The sequence below is a fragment of the Buceros rhinoceros genome, unplaced genomic scaffold, assembly GCF_000710305.1.
Source record: "Buceros rhinoceros silvestris isolate BGI_N320 unplaced genomic scaffold, ASM71030v1 scaffold153, whole genome shotgun sequence".
NCBI lineage: Eukaryota > Metazoa > Chordata > Aves > Bucerotiformes > Bucerotidae > Buceros > Buceros rhinoceros.
In genome coordinates, this window is record NW_010402788.1 from 31,156 (window position 1) to 44,555 (window position 13,400).

The 13,400-nt window shown below is 40.6% G+C and overlaps 1 protein-coding gene across 1 annotated transcript in view; it reads right to left on the reverse strand.

Annotated features, from left to right (window-relative positions):
* The window catches only part of FGGY (FGGY carbohydrate kinase domain containing), a gene marked incomplete at its 5' end in the record, with an annotated part of 85,361 nt that overhangs the window by 30,834 nt on the left and 41,127 nt on the right, over positions 1-13,400 (reverse strand). The window contains 4 exons of the mRNA XM_010132728.1: positions 16-136; positions 3,898-3,972; positions 5,634-5,781; positions 10,263-10,324. Coding sequence (XP_010131030.1) covers positions 16-136; positions 3,898-3,972; positions 5,634-5,781; positions 10,263-10,324 — 406 coding nt within the window. The remainder of the gene's footprint in view (positions 1-15; positions 137-3,897; positions 3,973-5,633; positions 5,782-10,262; positions 10,325-13,400) is intronic.

Below are 13,400 nucleotides of genomic sequence, written 5' to 3' on the forward strand. Positions count from 1 at the left end.
CTTCCTCTAACTTACCAGTAATGTCAGCGTGCATCTGCACAAAGAGAGGGTTCTTGCTCAGCCCACCGCACAGAAAGAGCGTGTTGATATGATGCCCTGCAGCCTCCATGGTTTCCAAAATATGTCTTGTTCCTAACTTCAGAGAGGGGAAAAAACAAACAAAAAACCAAACCTCAGGTGAGCAGCCACAGGAACAGATCTTAAAGCACAATTTGCTAAAAAGAATTATACTACTAACTGCCCCTGAGGGCTGGGCACAGACCTGTGGGGGTACGGCCTGGCAGTGACAGGTTAGAAAGACCAGATGGCACAAGGTAGTACCTTGGGAAGTGCACGGGCCCAGCGTATTGTACTAAACATCCCGGGGCTGGCTAAAGAAGTACCAGTACACAATAACATGGAGAATGAGGCTCACGAGGAGGTGACGACAGGGGCTCTGAGAAGACATGGAAACGGGCACCAGGAAAAAGTGATGGCAGTGGTAAGCAGCTGTTTGTGATCAAGCACAGCAGAGTCCGGAAAACATGTCCAGGTCCAGAACTAAAACTTACATGGCAAAGACATCCTCACCAAAACCTTACCTTTACTTTGTATAACAGCATCTGAAAATCACTCTCTGTAAATGTATTTCAATTCTGAAGCCAAATCGCAAAATAGGGAAAAAAAAGAGCAAATAAAAACCTGTATTTTCTGTCTTTTCAGCAAAAAGGAAAACCTGAAGAATTTTGTATTGGCTTAACTATTGCTCTTGGCCTTTGCCCTATGCAAAATAAAATGTTCCATTTCATGCCTGGCTTAATCGAAACATCTAAAATGTAGGCATATTTTTAAACTTTTCATGTACAGTCTCTGTTCTGAGAAACTCAAATTAGAACGGCTTGGTGTTCCGCTCCGGGAATGATGAAAGCAAACGTTTCGCCGTTTTAAAAGAATCTTTTCTCTTTGTGTTTGCTTTGCTTGCCTCCAACTACACACTGAAGTCAACCTTCTCCCTCTTTCCTCTTGCAAGAACTTTTTCCATTTCTTTGACAAACTATTTGTCTAAAAATAATTTCCAGCTCTTTATTATACTTTATTAATTTTGAAGCTCAGATCGACAAAATGCCAAATTCACGCCAGAGTTTTGCCAGAGCGGGCTCTCTGTAGGTAGATTCCCCACACAACACAAGCGTCGTTTTCACCAACCGCCGCTGAAGCTTTCTGCGCTGCACGTTCATTGAGAGCTCCGCAGCTGGCAGTAAACCCCTCTTCAAGGAAAAGCTGCTGAAAACTGAAGCTATGGAGTTTCACCAGACTGGAGACGCTCACTATGAATGACTGGCACCACTCTGGATAGGCCCTCAGATGTATTTTGGTTTTTCAGGCAAGCGCTTATGAGGAACTTTAGCAGCCGCAACAACAGCTGACTAAATCCATCGCTTCCCTATTGACACAGAGGGCTGATTTCCAAATCACACAGCCACCATTTTAATTATGGAAAAATAAACCACTATGAAAGGAGTCTGTCTCCTCAGAACAGGCTTGACGGCCACAATTATATCTCTGACCATGTTCTCATCCGCCTAACGGTTGCATCGCATTTTGCAATGAATAGTTAAAAGGATATTCGCTTTCACCACTTCTGAAATTCAAATTTATTAACAACTTCACTCACAACATACACATGTCAAAGACCCTGAGAAAGAACACGCTGTGAAAATTATTTTGTGTTTACCTGCCTGGAAAATTGTATTCACATAGCAATTTAAATTAAAGCCAGACTTGGGGGCGTTGGGGGGGAAGGGGGGGAACTAATTTAATCCTGGATTGGAGAAAATGCAAATTGAGGGGCTTCAAATGCAAATTTTATATAAAAAGAAAAAAGCGTCTCGCTGAAAAGAAAACCAGAGATTAACATTCTGTGGGCAGGCCTACACTTTTTACAGGAATTTGCTTAGGTTTAACGTCTATCGTGCACCCATTGAAGACTGTTAATGGTGCAGGATTGGGGCTGTCCTGGACGAGAACTGTTTCCTTCGACAAAAGTGAAGCTAAAGTGGGGAGTGCTGGAGTATGGCAAGAAAATTAAATTTCCTAGGTATCACCTCAGCAGTTGGTAAATACACCAAGTCAAAACCCAGTCTGCTCTGTCTATGTTTCAGTTACTGTTTCAATAGTGGTTTTAGAATTTCCATTAACTTACAGTGAAAACTACACTATGGCCTTTTATATTAAATCTCATGATCAGCGCAATTAGCTACCAAAAGGATACAGAGAGGCTGGATTTAGTGTTCAACACAGTATTTGCATTTTACGATAAAATTTGAGCTGTGTCATATAATGAGATAATAGGTGACTTTCCCAGGATTTCCAGCAGAGAATGTTTCCACTTCGTTAGCAGGATATAATAAGGGAGCACCTGTTCCATACTGGAACATTGCTTTCAGGGGCAGTATCAGTCGCTGGCATTGTTGTAACTCGCCTAGACATTCTTATTTAAATGGTGGGATTATACCCAAGCATCAGGTATAACCAAGCTACATTCATCTTAAAAAGGATCAAAACTTACAACAGTGAAGTCCAGGCTGGGGTTACATCCTCGTTATTTGCTGAAGAGGGAGGGTTAACGCATAAGATGTACAATTCACAGCAAATTTACAGCAGCCGCCCACCCTCTACATCCCAGATGGCTGACCCAGCCTAGCAAAGTTGTTGTTTAACCAGAAGAGGAGTTTGGAAGTTTTCCAACTGAACAGAGTTTTGTCAGGAAAACTCCCCAATTCATCAAACTGTTAATATTTTGCAAAAACACCTGAAGTCCAACGAAGTTAAAAAAAAAATTAAACCAAAGAAATCACAAGAAGTATGTCAAAGGAATGGAGATTTTAGTCACCAACCACCCAGGGACAGCACGCCCCATTGAAAACACTCTGCACCAGCGTTTCAAAACAGCTTCTTTGACTCAGGTTTTCACTTCAAAATAGAACTTCTTATGAACTGGAAATCCTGGGTTCCAGAGAAAGTTAGGGCAGAAACAAAAGTGTTCCAATAAAATTACTCATCTCTGCATGTTAGCGAACGTCGAGGACATTTTCATCAAGACGGTCACTCCATCTGCTCTTACAGAAACACAGCCATGGGCTGGAAATGCTACACGTGAGGCAAGTGCTTGCCTTGCAGTGGGGAAAGGGAGGGAGGACTGGGATCTGGTCTGTAGTGTTATGAACGGAATCACAGACCCACTCTGACTCGCCGTGGTACAGAGTTCTGACTCATCCGACAGGCAAGCAGGGGAAATCCATGGATTTAGGAACAATCTGAAGCTGAGACATTTTAGGGGAGTGCAAGTTCCTCCATACAATTGCCAAAGCTTTTTTTTTTCCACTCTCTCAGCTTCCCTCTAGACAGCCCGTGATGTTAATACTGCTCGTATAGCATCAGCCTCTCTCCTCACATCTGCACGAGAGGCAAAAGCTCCATTTACAGTATTGCAATAAGGAAAAACTTTTTAGGGTAACGTTTTCTCCACACTGTCAATTATCCTACAGCAGAGAGTAGCTACGCCAAAGCTTTTTTTTTTTTCCACTCTCTCAGCTTCCCTCTAGACAGCCCGTGATGTTAATACTGCTCGTATAGCATCAGCCTCTCTCCTCACATCTGCACGAGAGGCAAAAGCTCCATTTACAGTATTGCAATAAGGAAAAACTTCTTAGGGTAACGTTTTCTCCACACTCTGTCAATTATCCTACAGCAGAGAGTAGCTACCAATGATGTGGGTAAACACTATCTTGCTCCTTTAAGAAGTCCATTAAGTGAATTCATCTATTATTAGAAATCTGTTTAGCAGAAGGGAATGATCAGCCTGCCACAGAACATGAGACAATTCATTTATTCTTTTATGCACTTAAAATGGCTTACAGCAATGGCTTGAATCGTGGCCAAGTAGATAAGGGCAAGTTCATCCAGCCCCCGAGACAACGTTAGTCCTACAACCTGTGCAAAGATCAAAATGAAAACGTACAAATTCAACCAAAGTAAAACTCTTATTATTTTCTATGGTTTCTTGTTGTAACAAGTACTAAGTGCTAATTTTAAGCCCTGCTTTTGTGAGCTGTACACATAATGTTATGTTAAACATGTTATTCCTGATCTGGGAAGAACCACATAAATTGTTCTTGCCCTTGCAAAGAAATGAAGAACAAACAGCATATTGTACGGGATTAGAGATAGATTAAGTCTGACAGTTTTATATTATGACTCAGATATTGCTCGTGAATGTATTGAATGTAATAATATGAAAATGCTATTACATAAAAATAACTTTCTAAAAGCATTTCTCCCCCTCCCTTCGAAGCACCCTAACACTGAAACACAATTAATAATTAAAGACTATATCTTAACCTCTTTTGCTCTGACATAAATCAATACTACTCTGTAGTTACTCTGGATTAATATCAGCACAGGCAAGACCTGAACGCAGCCATAATTGTAGCAGAAAAAATGTGTTGCTATAACCAGTCTTTGCATACAGCCATCATACCAAGGAAATTCTGACTCTGCAGCAGCATATAATTCTTTCATAAAATAATACAGGTATTATTAGGATCCAAAAATATATAAGCCTTTTTTTTATTTAACGTTTCCCTTGTTTGTGTTGCAGTGCTTACGCCTACCCTTTCCTACCTCAGCCTCAAATGCAGCGGGTTTTGGTGCTGGCGAGGAGCTTGAGATGCTCATCTCAAGGACAATGTGCCTTTTTGAAGTACATTTCTGCATTTCTCGCCAGGTATTTTGATACTGTCAAATAGTACCTTTATGATATTCTCCTGTTACGGTCCTGTACAGGAATAGCACAGTGTGCTGTGACCTAGCTGATCTACTGACTGAAGTTCAGTGAAGAGAAACATCCACACGTTTAAACATGGGCTGAAAAAACTCCCCAGCAGAGGTTCTCTGGTGAGCTTCCAAATGCAGTTCTGGTTCCAAATTGCAATGCTCTGATTATTTCTTTGTACAGACACAGTATTTCAAGCCCTTTGTGCTCCCAAAGTAGCACTTGTAAAGCCACATGGCAGAATCAGATCGGCTTTATCTTTGAACAAAGATGTATGAAGCACCATGGCTGCGTATTTCTAATTGTAAGAGCATCTATGCCTGTTTTTAACAATAAGCAGCGGAGCTTTCCAGTTTCTGTTGAAACAACTCTAATATAGCCCAGTTACTGAACATTTATCTCTTTAAATCAAGCAATCTCCTCTCAGAACATTTCATTCCTTTCCCAGAAAGGCATACGAAAATTTGTGTGGAAATTCATTGCAACGGATATGCAAAATTCGGTAGACAGGTGAGTTAACGACAGCAGACACTGCTAGTCAGTGCTCTAGAACGTGATTCCTAGGAAAGACACTGAGACATGCACAACACTCCTCTTATTTCTAGAAAATAAATGTAGCTGTAGTGATATCTTAACTGCAATGATCTCTGGCTTTCTACTGAAACATTAACACACTTCGAAATGCAGCAAGAAACCCAATTCCTACGGGATAGTCTAAATAGCTAAGGAGGAGTATGCTCAAAATTGAAAAAAAAAGCTCCTTCCAAGCTTTTTTTTTTACCCTGTATTGACCTTTTTGCAAAGACAGGCTGTTTCTTACCATGCCCTTCAGTGTCAGATCTGTTAAGGGAGATCTGTTACCATGGAAATCTGGCCAAACATGTAAATCAACAGTGAGGAAACCCACAGGCAAAGATCTCTTAATCAGATCCAGGTGACTGTTCAAGTACGTATATATGCTGTGAGCACTAGAAGAAAAACAAGTTGGAAAAAGAATGGGGGAGGTTATTCATCAAACATAAACCATTTGTACTACCATCAAATGCAGAAAACCCACCAAAGAACGGCAAATCCCAAATCTAAACCAAAGGCTAAAGCGACTGCTTGCCAACCCATGGCACTGAGGGATGCGGGCGGTGGGGACGTCCACCTCAATTCCTCACTTTCACAGGGTGAGAGGAGGTAACGGCAATTTGTGATCTCGAGTTTGTATATTGACTCCTATGGGTCCCCAGATAAGCCAGAGCTGTTTGATATTTGGGGGGCTGATGATGCTTGCCCCTAACAGAAAGGTGCTGACACTGTGCAAGAGAAAGCTGGAGAGGAATAAGGCAGGTTCCAGACAGAAATGACAATCAAATTCCTTTGCAAATGTTTCATAAAGTCTTTGATTAATCAATAATGCTGGACTTACAGCTTTCCTTTTTTAAACCATAATTATTTCAGCGTGCGTTATGATTAAAATGCAGCTCTAAGGGTGGAGGAGAGAAAGCAAGTGGCTGCTGGTTAGGGAGGAGCCGAACATGGGCCTAAATATGACAGTATCTAAGTTCAGATACTACACCCAAGTCCACAATATCACACAGACTTTTTCCAGGACCAAGAATAATCTTAGGACTAACACTGAATTCTTTGGCGCTTTGGCTTGCAATGACTCTAGTGACATTCCATTTAAAAAATGCTGCAATAATGCTTGGAATATTTTTTCAAACGCTCACACTATCATAAACAGATTCATATATATTTTTCAGCTCCTCCGAAATCTCCAAGTGGGGCATTTAATTCTAGACATGTGGGTCGATAATAGCATCTAACCCTAATTACAATTGATTAGTTATTGTCTCATCCACTGTAGACCCAAACAGTGATATTCATTTAGCCTCTACATGTATATTCAATCACGCACTAATGAGATCCCTGAGGGAATCTGGCATATGCTTTACTAGTTTGACTTCTGACCTGCTAGCAGCTGTATATTTATACTTTGCATTCAACCGTTCAGCTGCATGTTTTTCCAATTATACCTTACCATGTGTATGCTATCAGAGGATATCATTCAAAATGAAGTACACTTGGAAGACATTAAAATAACTAATTCACATCATTTTTCACGTACTTTAAAATGCACTTTATGTGTCTTCCTGGACCTGAATTATGATAATTTTGAGGTCACAATCATTTTCCACCCCTTCTTGTAAAAGTAGCCCTGTTTTCTACATCCCCGAAGACTGCACTATAAGCAGTACATCCTAAGGACAAAGTAATTTTATTTCCAGTCTAAATCATGGCTTGACTGTTGGGAAGGAAAAGAAAGGAAAGCTTCACTCAACCACAGACCTACCAGACGTCCCAGCTTATATCTGATCTCCATCCTGCTTGATTACTCTCATAAGGACTCACATAGCTCTGACAGAACTTGGGACTGTACAAAAGAGCCTGAAGTTCAGCCAAATGTGCTTAAGATCCCACATAACCTTGGAATCATACTTTTTTTTTTTCACACCTTTTACTTTATTTCTCTACATTGAGATACAGGTTCGAGGCACTTCATTTGGTCTGAGTGGTAAGCAAAACCCCTCAAACACCTGCCAGTTCCAGTTTTTACCAAGTTTGTGCTGTATGTACTATTACACCATAAGCTTCTCCTACTCAGTTCTAAGAGCAGGTATCAGTAGCAGCTGGATCTGACTCACAGAGTCGAGCTCAACCTATTGCTATTAAAAAGGAACTATGCTGAAAGTGGAAAAGAAGAAATCAATGCAACTTTGCCCAGGGTTATGTCCATATTAGGGTGATAACTTCAAAGAGCAACAAGAGGTTGGTATTTAATCTGTTCAGGATTCCTGGAAGATGCCAGGTAAAAACCTAGTAATTTTACATTTCTATATCTTACAAAAAAGGCCTTTAAAACATCTAGAGGTACAGAGAACAGCCAAATATGATTATTATGTTCTGCCTGGAAGATCCCAAAATTGCTGATACATAATGTGTGCGTCGCTTCACTGCTTTTTTTCAGGAGCAATCTCTTTAGATGGGGAAATAGCCTTGAGAAGCAAAAGAGGAGAAATTCTGTCCTAAACATAGTGCTTCACAAAGTGTCAAAGCGCAGATAATCTTTGCTGTCAAACAGTTAGTCACTTCTTTCCTCTCGAATATTAGAAACTGTGATTCTAACTAGAAACTGATTCTAACAGAAGTATTCAAACTTTAGAGCATAAATGATGATATTATTTCTATTTTTATTCCCTACTCTGGCCTACCTCTACAGGATTTAGTGTATCAGTGATGACTACATGTCAGACCTACACAATACATAGATTGAAGACCAGAAGTGCTTTATAGACAGCAATTTCTGTGCCTCACTGAACTGCATGGAAAACCCAAGGTTTGCTGCTCAGCTCAGAGTATGGCAGTGAGTTAGACCAAATGCTAAATTTACAGCTGCCCAGACAACCCTCACGTAATTCAACCCTCTCCACTTCCAGTAAAAGAAGTGAAAAGAGAACAGAGGAATAGTACTGCGAGTGTTGCACAAGACTCGTCTTCAGCACAAGTGGTCAGTAGGAGCTGGTTTCTGGCAAGTCTGTCTCGGCTGCTCGTGCCCTAACAAGCTACCGCAGATTACTGAAACTGGGGGAAGTGCAATCTCCTGCTCCTGGTGGAGGCAAAGGAACAGAAGTCTGCACAGTGAGGCTCCTGAGATGAGCTCCTCAGCAGGCAGGTGGCCACTGCCAAACCTACGTATTAGCAGTGTTCGGAGTCTGGGAGAAAGGGAAGTATATGATTTAATGTAATAAATACCTCACCCAACATTTGGGCCACCGCTGCTCTCTAAAAAAAATGCATCACACTAATATAGCTGCTGCTACTAGTCCCTATGATAAGGCGGAAGCTTGTGCTCCATGTATAGAAAGAAATGAAGAAATGAAGAGAAAAATTCAGCACAAATTGCAAAGTTCCTGATTTTTTTTTTTTTTGCTCAAACTGAATTCTTTAAATTTAACAAATATGTGAGAGAAAGGGGATTGAGGGAATTAAGAACAGACTTGTTTATTAAATTTATAGCTATCCAAACATTTCATTAGGAGAGTAATATCTGGAAAGTATTATAAAAATACGACTGAGCAAATTAACTTTAAAAAATATTATCATCCTTTTTATAAAATATTCTAACTCTCTTTATCAGTGCTATCCTCCACAGTTGTACTAACTACAGGAGACTCAAATCCGACACAAAAAAAATGGTTTATCCTAGTATTACAGACTACACTAATTGTCATATGCTTGTGCTCCTTATGGAAGCACCGGAAAAATGGCCTGGAAGCCAAAATTTTGGAACAAATCCCAGATCAATCCTTATTCCAAACATACACAGATGCATTTATTTCCTGATTTTTTTTTTTTAAAGAACAACAAAAAGAATTCTAGGAAGTATGAATCTATTTCATATTGAATGAAGTCCAATACATTTCTGGGAATCCTGGTCAAGTTCTTAACAAACAAGTAAGGCACTGGGCTCTAAGATGCATAGAGGGGTCATCCAGAGAAGCCAGGTACCTTTACTGCCCCAGGGAGGACTGAAAATAACTGTATAGCTTCACGTGCTTATGCCATCTGTCAGGACTGACCCTCCTCTTTTACCCCACAATGATAAACTGAAGATGAAATGCCAAGTTCGCTGGTTTTTTTTCTTTAACCTAAGGAGGAAAAGTAATTAAAAGAGAATCAAATTTTCATGCAATGTGCCTAACATAAGATCTCTCTGGGACTAACATGAACCATCTTAAAAGGAATCCAGGCCAAAATAGCTTGAGAAAGTCCAGATCTGACAGAAGTGTCTGGACTGTCTTTGTCCACTTCTAAAGAAGACCAAACAAAAATTCCACATTGCACACAGCCTCCTGCTCAAGGAATCCTGGAGTTACCTCTGATTCACTCCTACATCTTAAGTTTTGTCTGAAAATTCATCCTGGGTTCATGTGTTCTATTCATGCTGCCCTACAGCAGGTTTTCATACAGTGGCTATACCTTCCTTTAGGTGACTGTTCCAAAAATACTGAGTAATATATTCCTAATTAAGCTGTATGTCATCCTTGGAGCTAACAAGTGTCACCTACAAATTAAGACACATCACTAGCCCAAGGCATAAGGGTCTGCTGAACAGGGCTGATGCTGTGGTATCAAGAAATACCCTGGGCTCGATATGAAAGAAGTTGAAAAGAAAGTTAGTATCACCACTTAGAGTCGTCAAAGGTATATAGGGGAGTTTCAAGCTTTCATCTTTGAGCAATCACCTGGCAAGCCTTTGTAAATACTTCCAGCCCACTATCAGACTCTTAATTCCCCTGTTACAGAATAAGGATACAGCAGTGTAACTCTGCACTGCTGGGAATATACTGCATCATCAGTTTGTAAGGCAGATATGTGATAAAGCAATAAGAGCGGTGACCTGGCTGCAGCTTTCGACTGTAATTCCGGGAAGGCGACATGGCCTCGGACCACATGATCTATCTGGAAAAGAGGAAAGCAACATTTTTGGGATGATTACATCTTAAAAATTTGGTCCCAGAAAAGGTTAATGCAGTGTCATAACTTTAAAAAGAAAAGAGAGCTTTAAATTATTCATGAGGTGTTAAGTCCTAGTCCTAGCGAAGCCATGGCAGAACTCCCACTGGCATTACCGGATTCAGCATTTGGCTTAAAAACAGTAAGAAAAACACAACCACTGCTGCACCAAAAATAGGCAAAACACTAAGCATGCAGCTTCTCAGTCAGAAGAGCAAGCTGAAAGGATGACTTTCCTCCCGTCCTACACCACCTGAGATCGTGTCCTCTAGTCTTTCCCACTCTCCGGCATGCATACCCTCACTTGAATTCTCCCAGGAGCATCTTCTTGGCCCCTATCTGTATCACACTGCTATAATGAAACACAAGGTGTGTTGTCATCCTGATAGATGCCCCATGTGTTCATTGCTGGAAACAGAATGTATACCCTGACAAGTAATTAGTGCTATAAAAAAAGATCGATATAGGCTCTGTCTTATACCAAATTTGTAAATCAGCTTGTCCTTTTTCACTCCAGAGTGGGTACAATTATTCACAAAACAAAGTACCAGGCATGGGCTTTTAAGACAGTAACTCATCAGGTTTTGCAGCCTTTTGATAGTATCCCATCAGAGGTGACAGTAAAAGTTAAAGAGGCAAAACTAGAGCTACTCGAGTAGCTACTAAGTATATCTGGCAATACCTGTTGGCAGCAAACCACACGAGGTATTTAATTTTTAACAGTGTTAGTCCTTAACCAGTGTAGGAAAACATACACCAAAGCAAACACATCTGAACACAGCAATAAAACCAATGCCTGTTCTCTCTGAGCTTTGCCTCAAAGACAGAACTCAAACACGTGCAGCATTAGAAACAAAGCTCAGGCCTGAATTTTGCCATCTTGCGTAATCTCTGTAGAACACAGCTCATAAATTCAGAAATATATATATATAAATAAATATCACATACACATGTGTGCTAGAAAAACACTTTACATGAAAACATTACACCAGTTCTGAAGTTAGATATTTAAATGCCCTGAATTCAAGACATGGCCATGTGAGGGTTACATCTAGGAATCTTCTTCTGCTGTTTTTCATTTTACAGTTTGTAATGACCACATGCCACCCCTCATCTTTGTTGTGCACTATCTTTCTTCCTATCAGTTCTGAAAAATAGTACTGCAAAAGTCCATCCAATACACAAACAAACCACCTTTTTCAATAAGGTGGAGTTCTTAATTCTTCATTTGGACTCTATCTGAACCAGTTCTCAAAATCCAACAGACTTTTTTTGCAGCTGTATCAATAAAAAAAAAATCTCTAAGAAGTTCAACAGACTGTTCGAATTTTATGAAAAGAATTCATCTTTGGGCATAGATCAAGCAATGAAAAGAATCCCCAAACATGTCCATATTTTTTGTTTGCAGAAAGCCTGAAGTGTGAGAAAGCAGGATCTTAAAATGACCATGGCTTTAAAATTGCAAAGATAACAACCTATGCTCCACACTGTGCACATGCACCGTTTCCTCCTACAGCTCCTGATGTGGTTTCTGTACATGCAACCACATGAGATATTCTAAGAATGTTCTAATAAATCCTCTCCCTAATACACCTAACAAACAGTACTTTGAGCTGACTTTTGCTATGGGTCCAAACAAGACCATGTATTTTTTTTCCAGCAATTTTTTTAATGACTCAGGAACATCTTGTTCTCGGGTCCCAGAATGGAAAGCTTTTTAAAGTCATCTTTCTGCAATGCCCTTAACTCTCATGGTACAGTCTAAGTGTGAAAGCCCTCTAAGCCAGCAAGAGAAAAAACTGACTTGCTGTATCCTCTCTGGAGCTCAATTAAGTCTCTTTACCTGCTCTGGGTTAAGCACATAGAGTCGTCTCCTCTAGAGAGTGTTCTTATAAAGATTTGCCATTTTCCTTTTCAAGTGGTGATAGTGTTACGAGCAGTAATGCAACTTTACTTCTGCTTGTAGCAATTACCTATAAAATGGGACACTTTGATTCTATCCCCACGTTGACCTGAAAAATGTAAATCACACACATCCCACCTGCTGAGAGCACTTTAGCCATGAGGCTGAGGCTGGGTTTGCGATGGCATAGGAAGAGGGGTGACTCTCCCACTGAAGTCATGACACTGTACAGAGGGGAATGTCAGATTCACGTGGCCAAGAAGAGAGCCCAGGAGGGAACATCAATTCATAGCTCAGTGCGGAGGGTGCGTCTGGGCTTCCTGATTCGGGATGATTTCTGTTTTTGACTCAGTGACTGTTCCATATGGAATGTATAAATGCAGTGACGTCCCAATCTACTACTTCCTGCACATGTACTCTGATCACTAGGCTTTTAAAAAGGTGGGTGGTGCTAGGTCTGAGTAAGAGAGCAGTTACACCTGCAACTTGTGAAAGACCAAACCCACCTGCATGTCTGGTGAGTTTACAGAGGACACATACAGGACTGGCCCACCTCCCGTAGCTGCTCAAGAGGAGCTTGGCACCTCACCCCAAAGGGCAGACAGTATTTCTACCGAGTCAGCAGGCAGAGGCACAGGGAGCCTTAGAAGCTTCCAGGGTTAAGTAGCCACTGAGGTCTTGCTGACACTTTTGGACTGAAGCCTAAATACTGTTTTGTACATCTAGCCTTTCTTTCAATTTGACTGCAGTGTTTTGGTTCTGACTGCCTCCCTGTAAATAAGAAAACTCATTTTTAGAGAATCCAGTCTGGTTTTAAATTTTATTGATAAATTAAACTAACCTAATACAGTTAGACTCTGCGCTCAAGGAAAGAATTGAGGTGACAATAAATGCAGCATCTATCTAGACAGGACCACACGCTAATATATTACCATTCTGTCCATACAATATATCTTTCGCTTACGCCCATGAATGAGCACTATTGTTCTATATTACACAATAATTTCATTTATCTCAAATGCTATCTCAGCCACCTGCTAAAGTAAAGAATGCCTATTTGCCTGAAAAATTAGTAACAATAATCATCATAAAAGGCAGACATGCCTTCAGTGCTCTGCG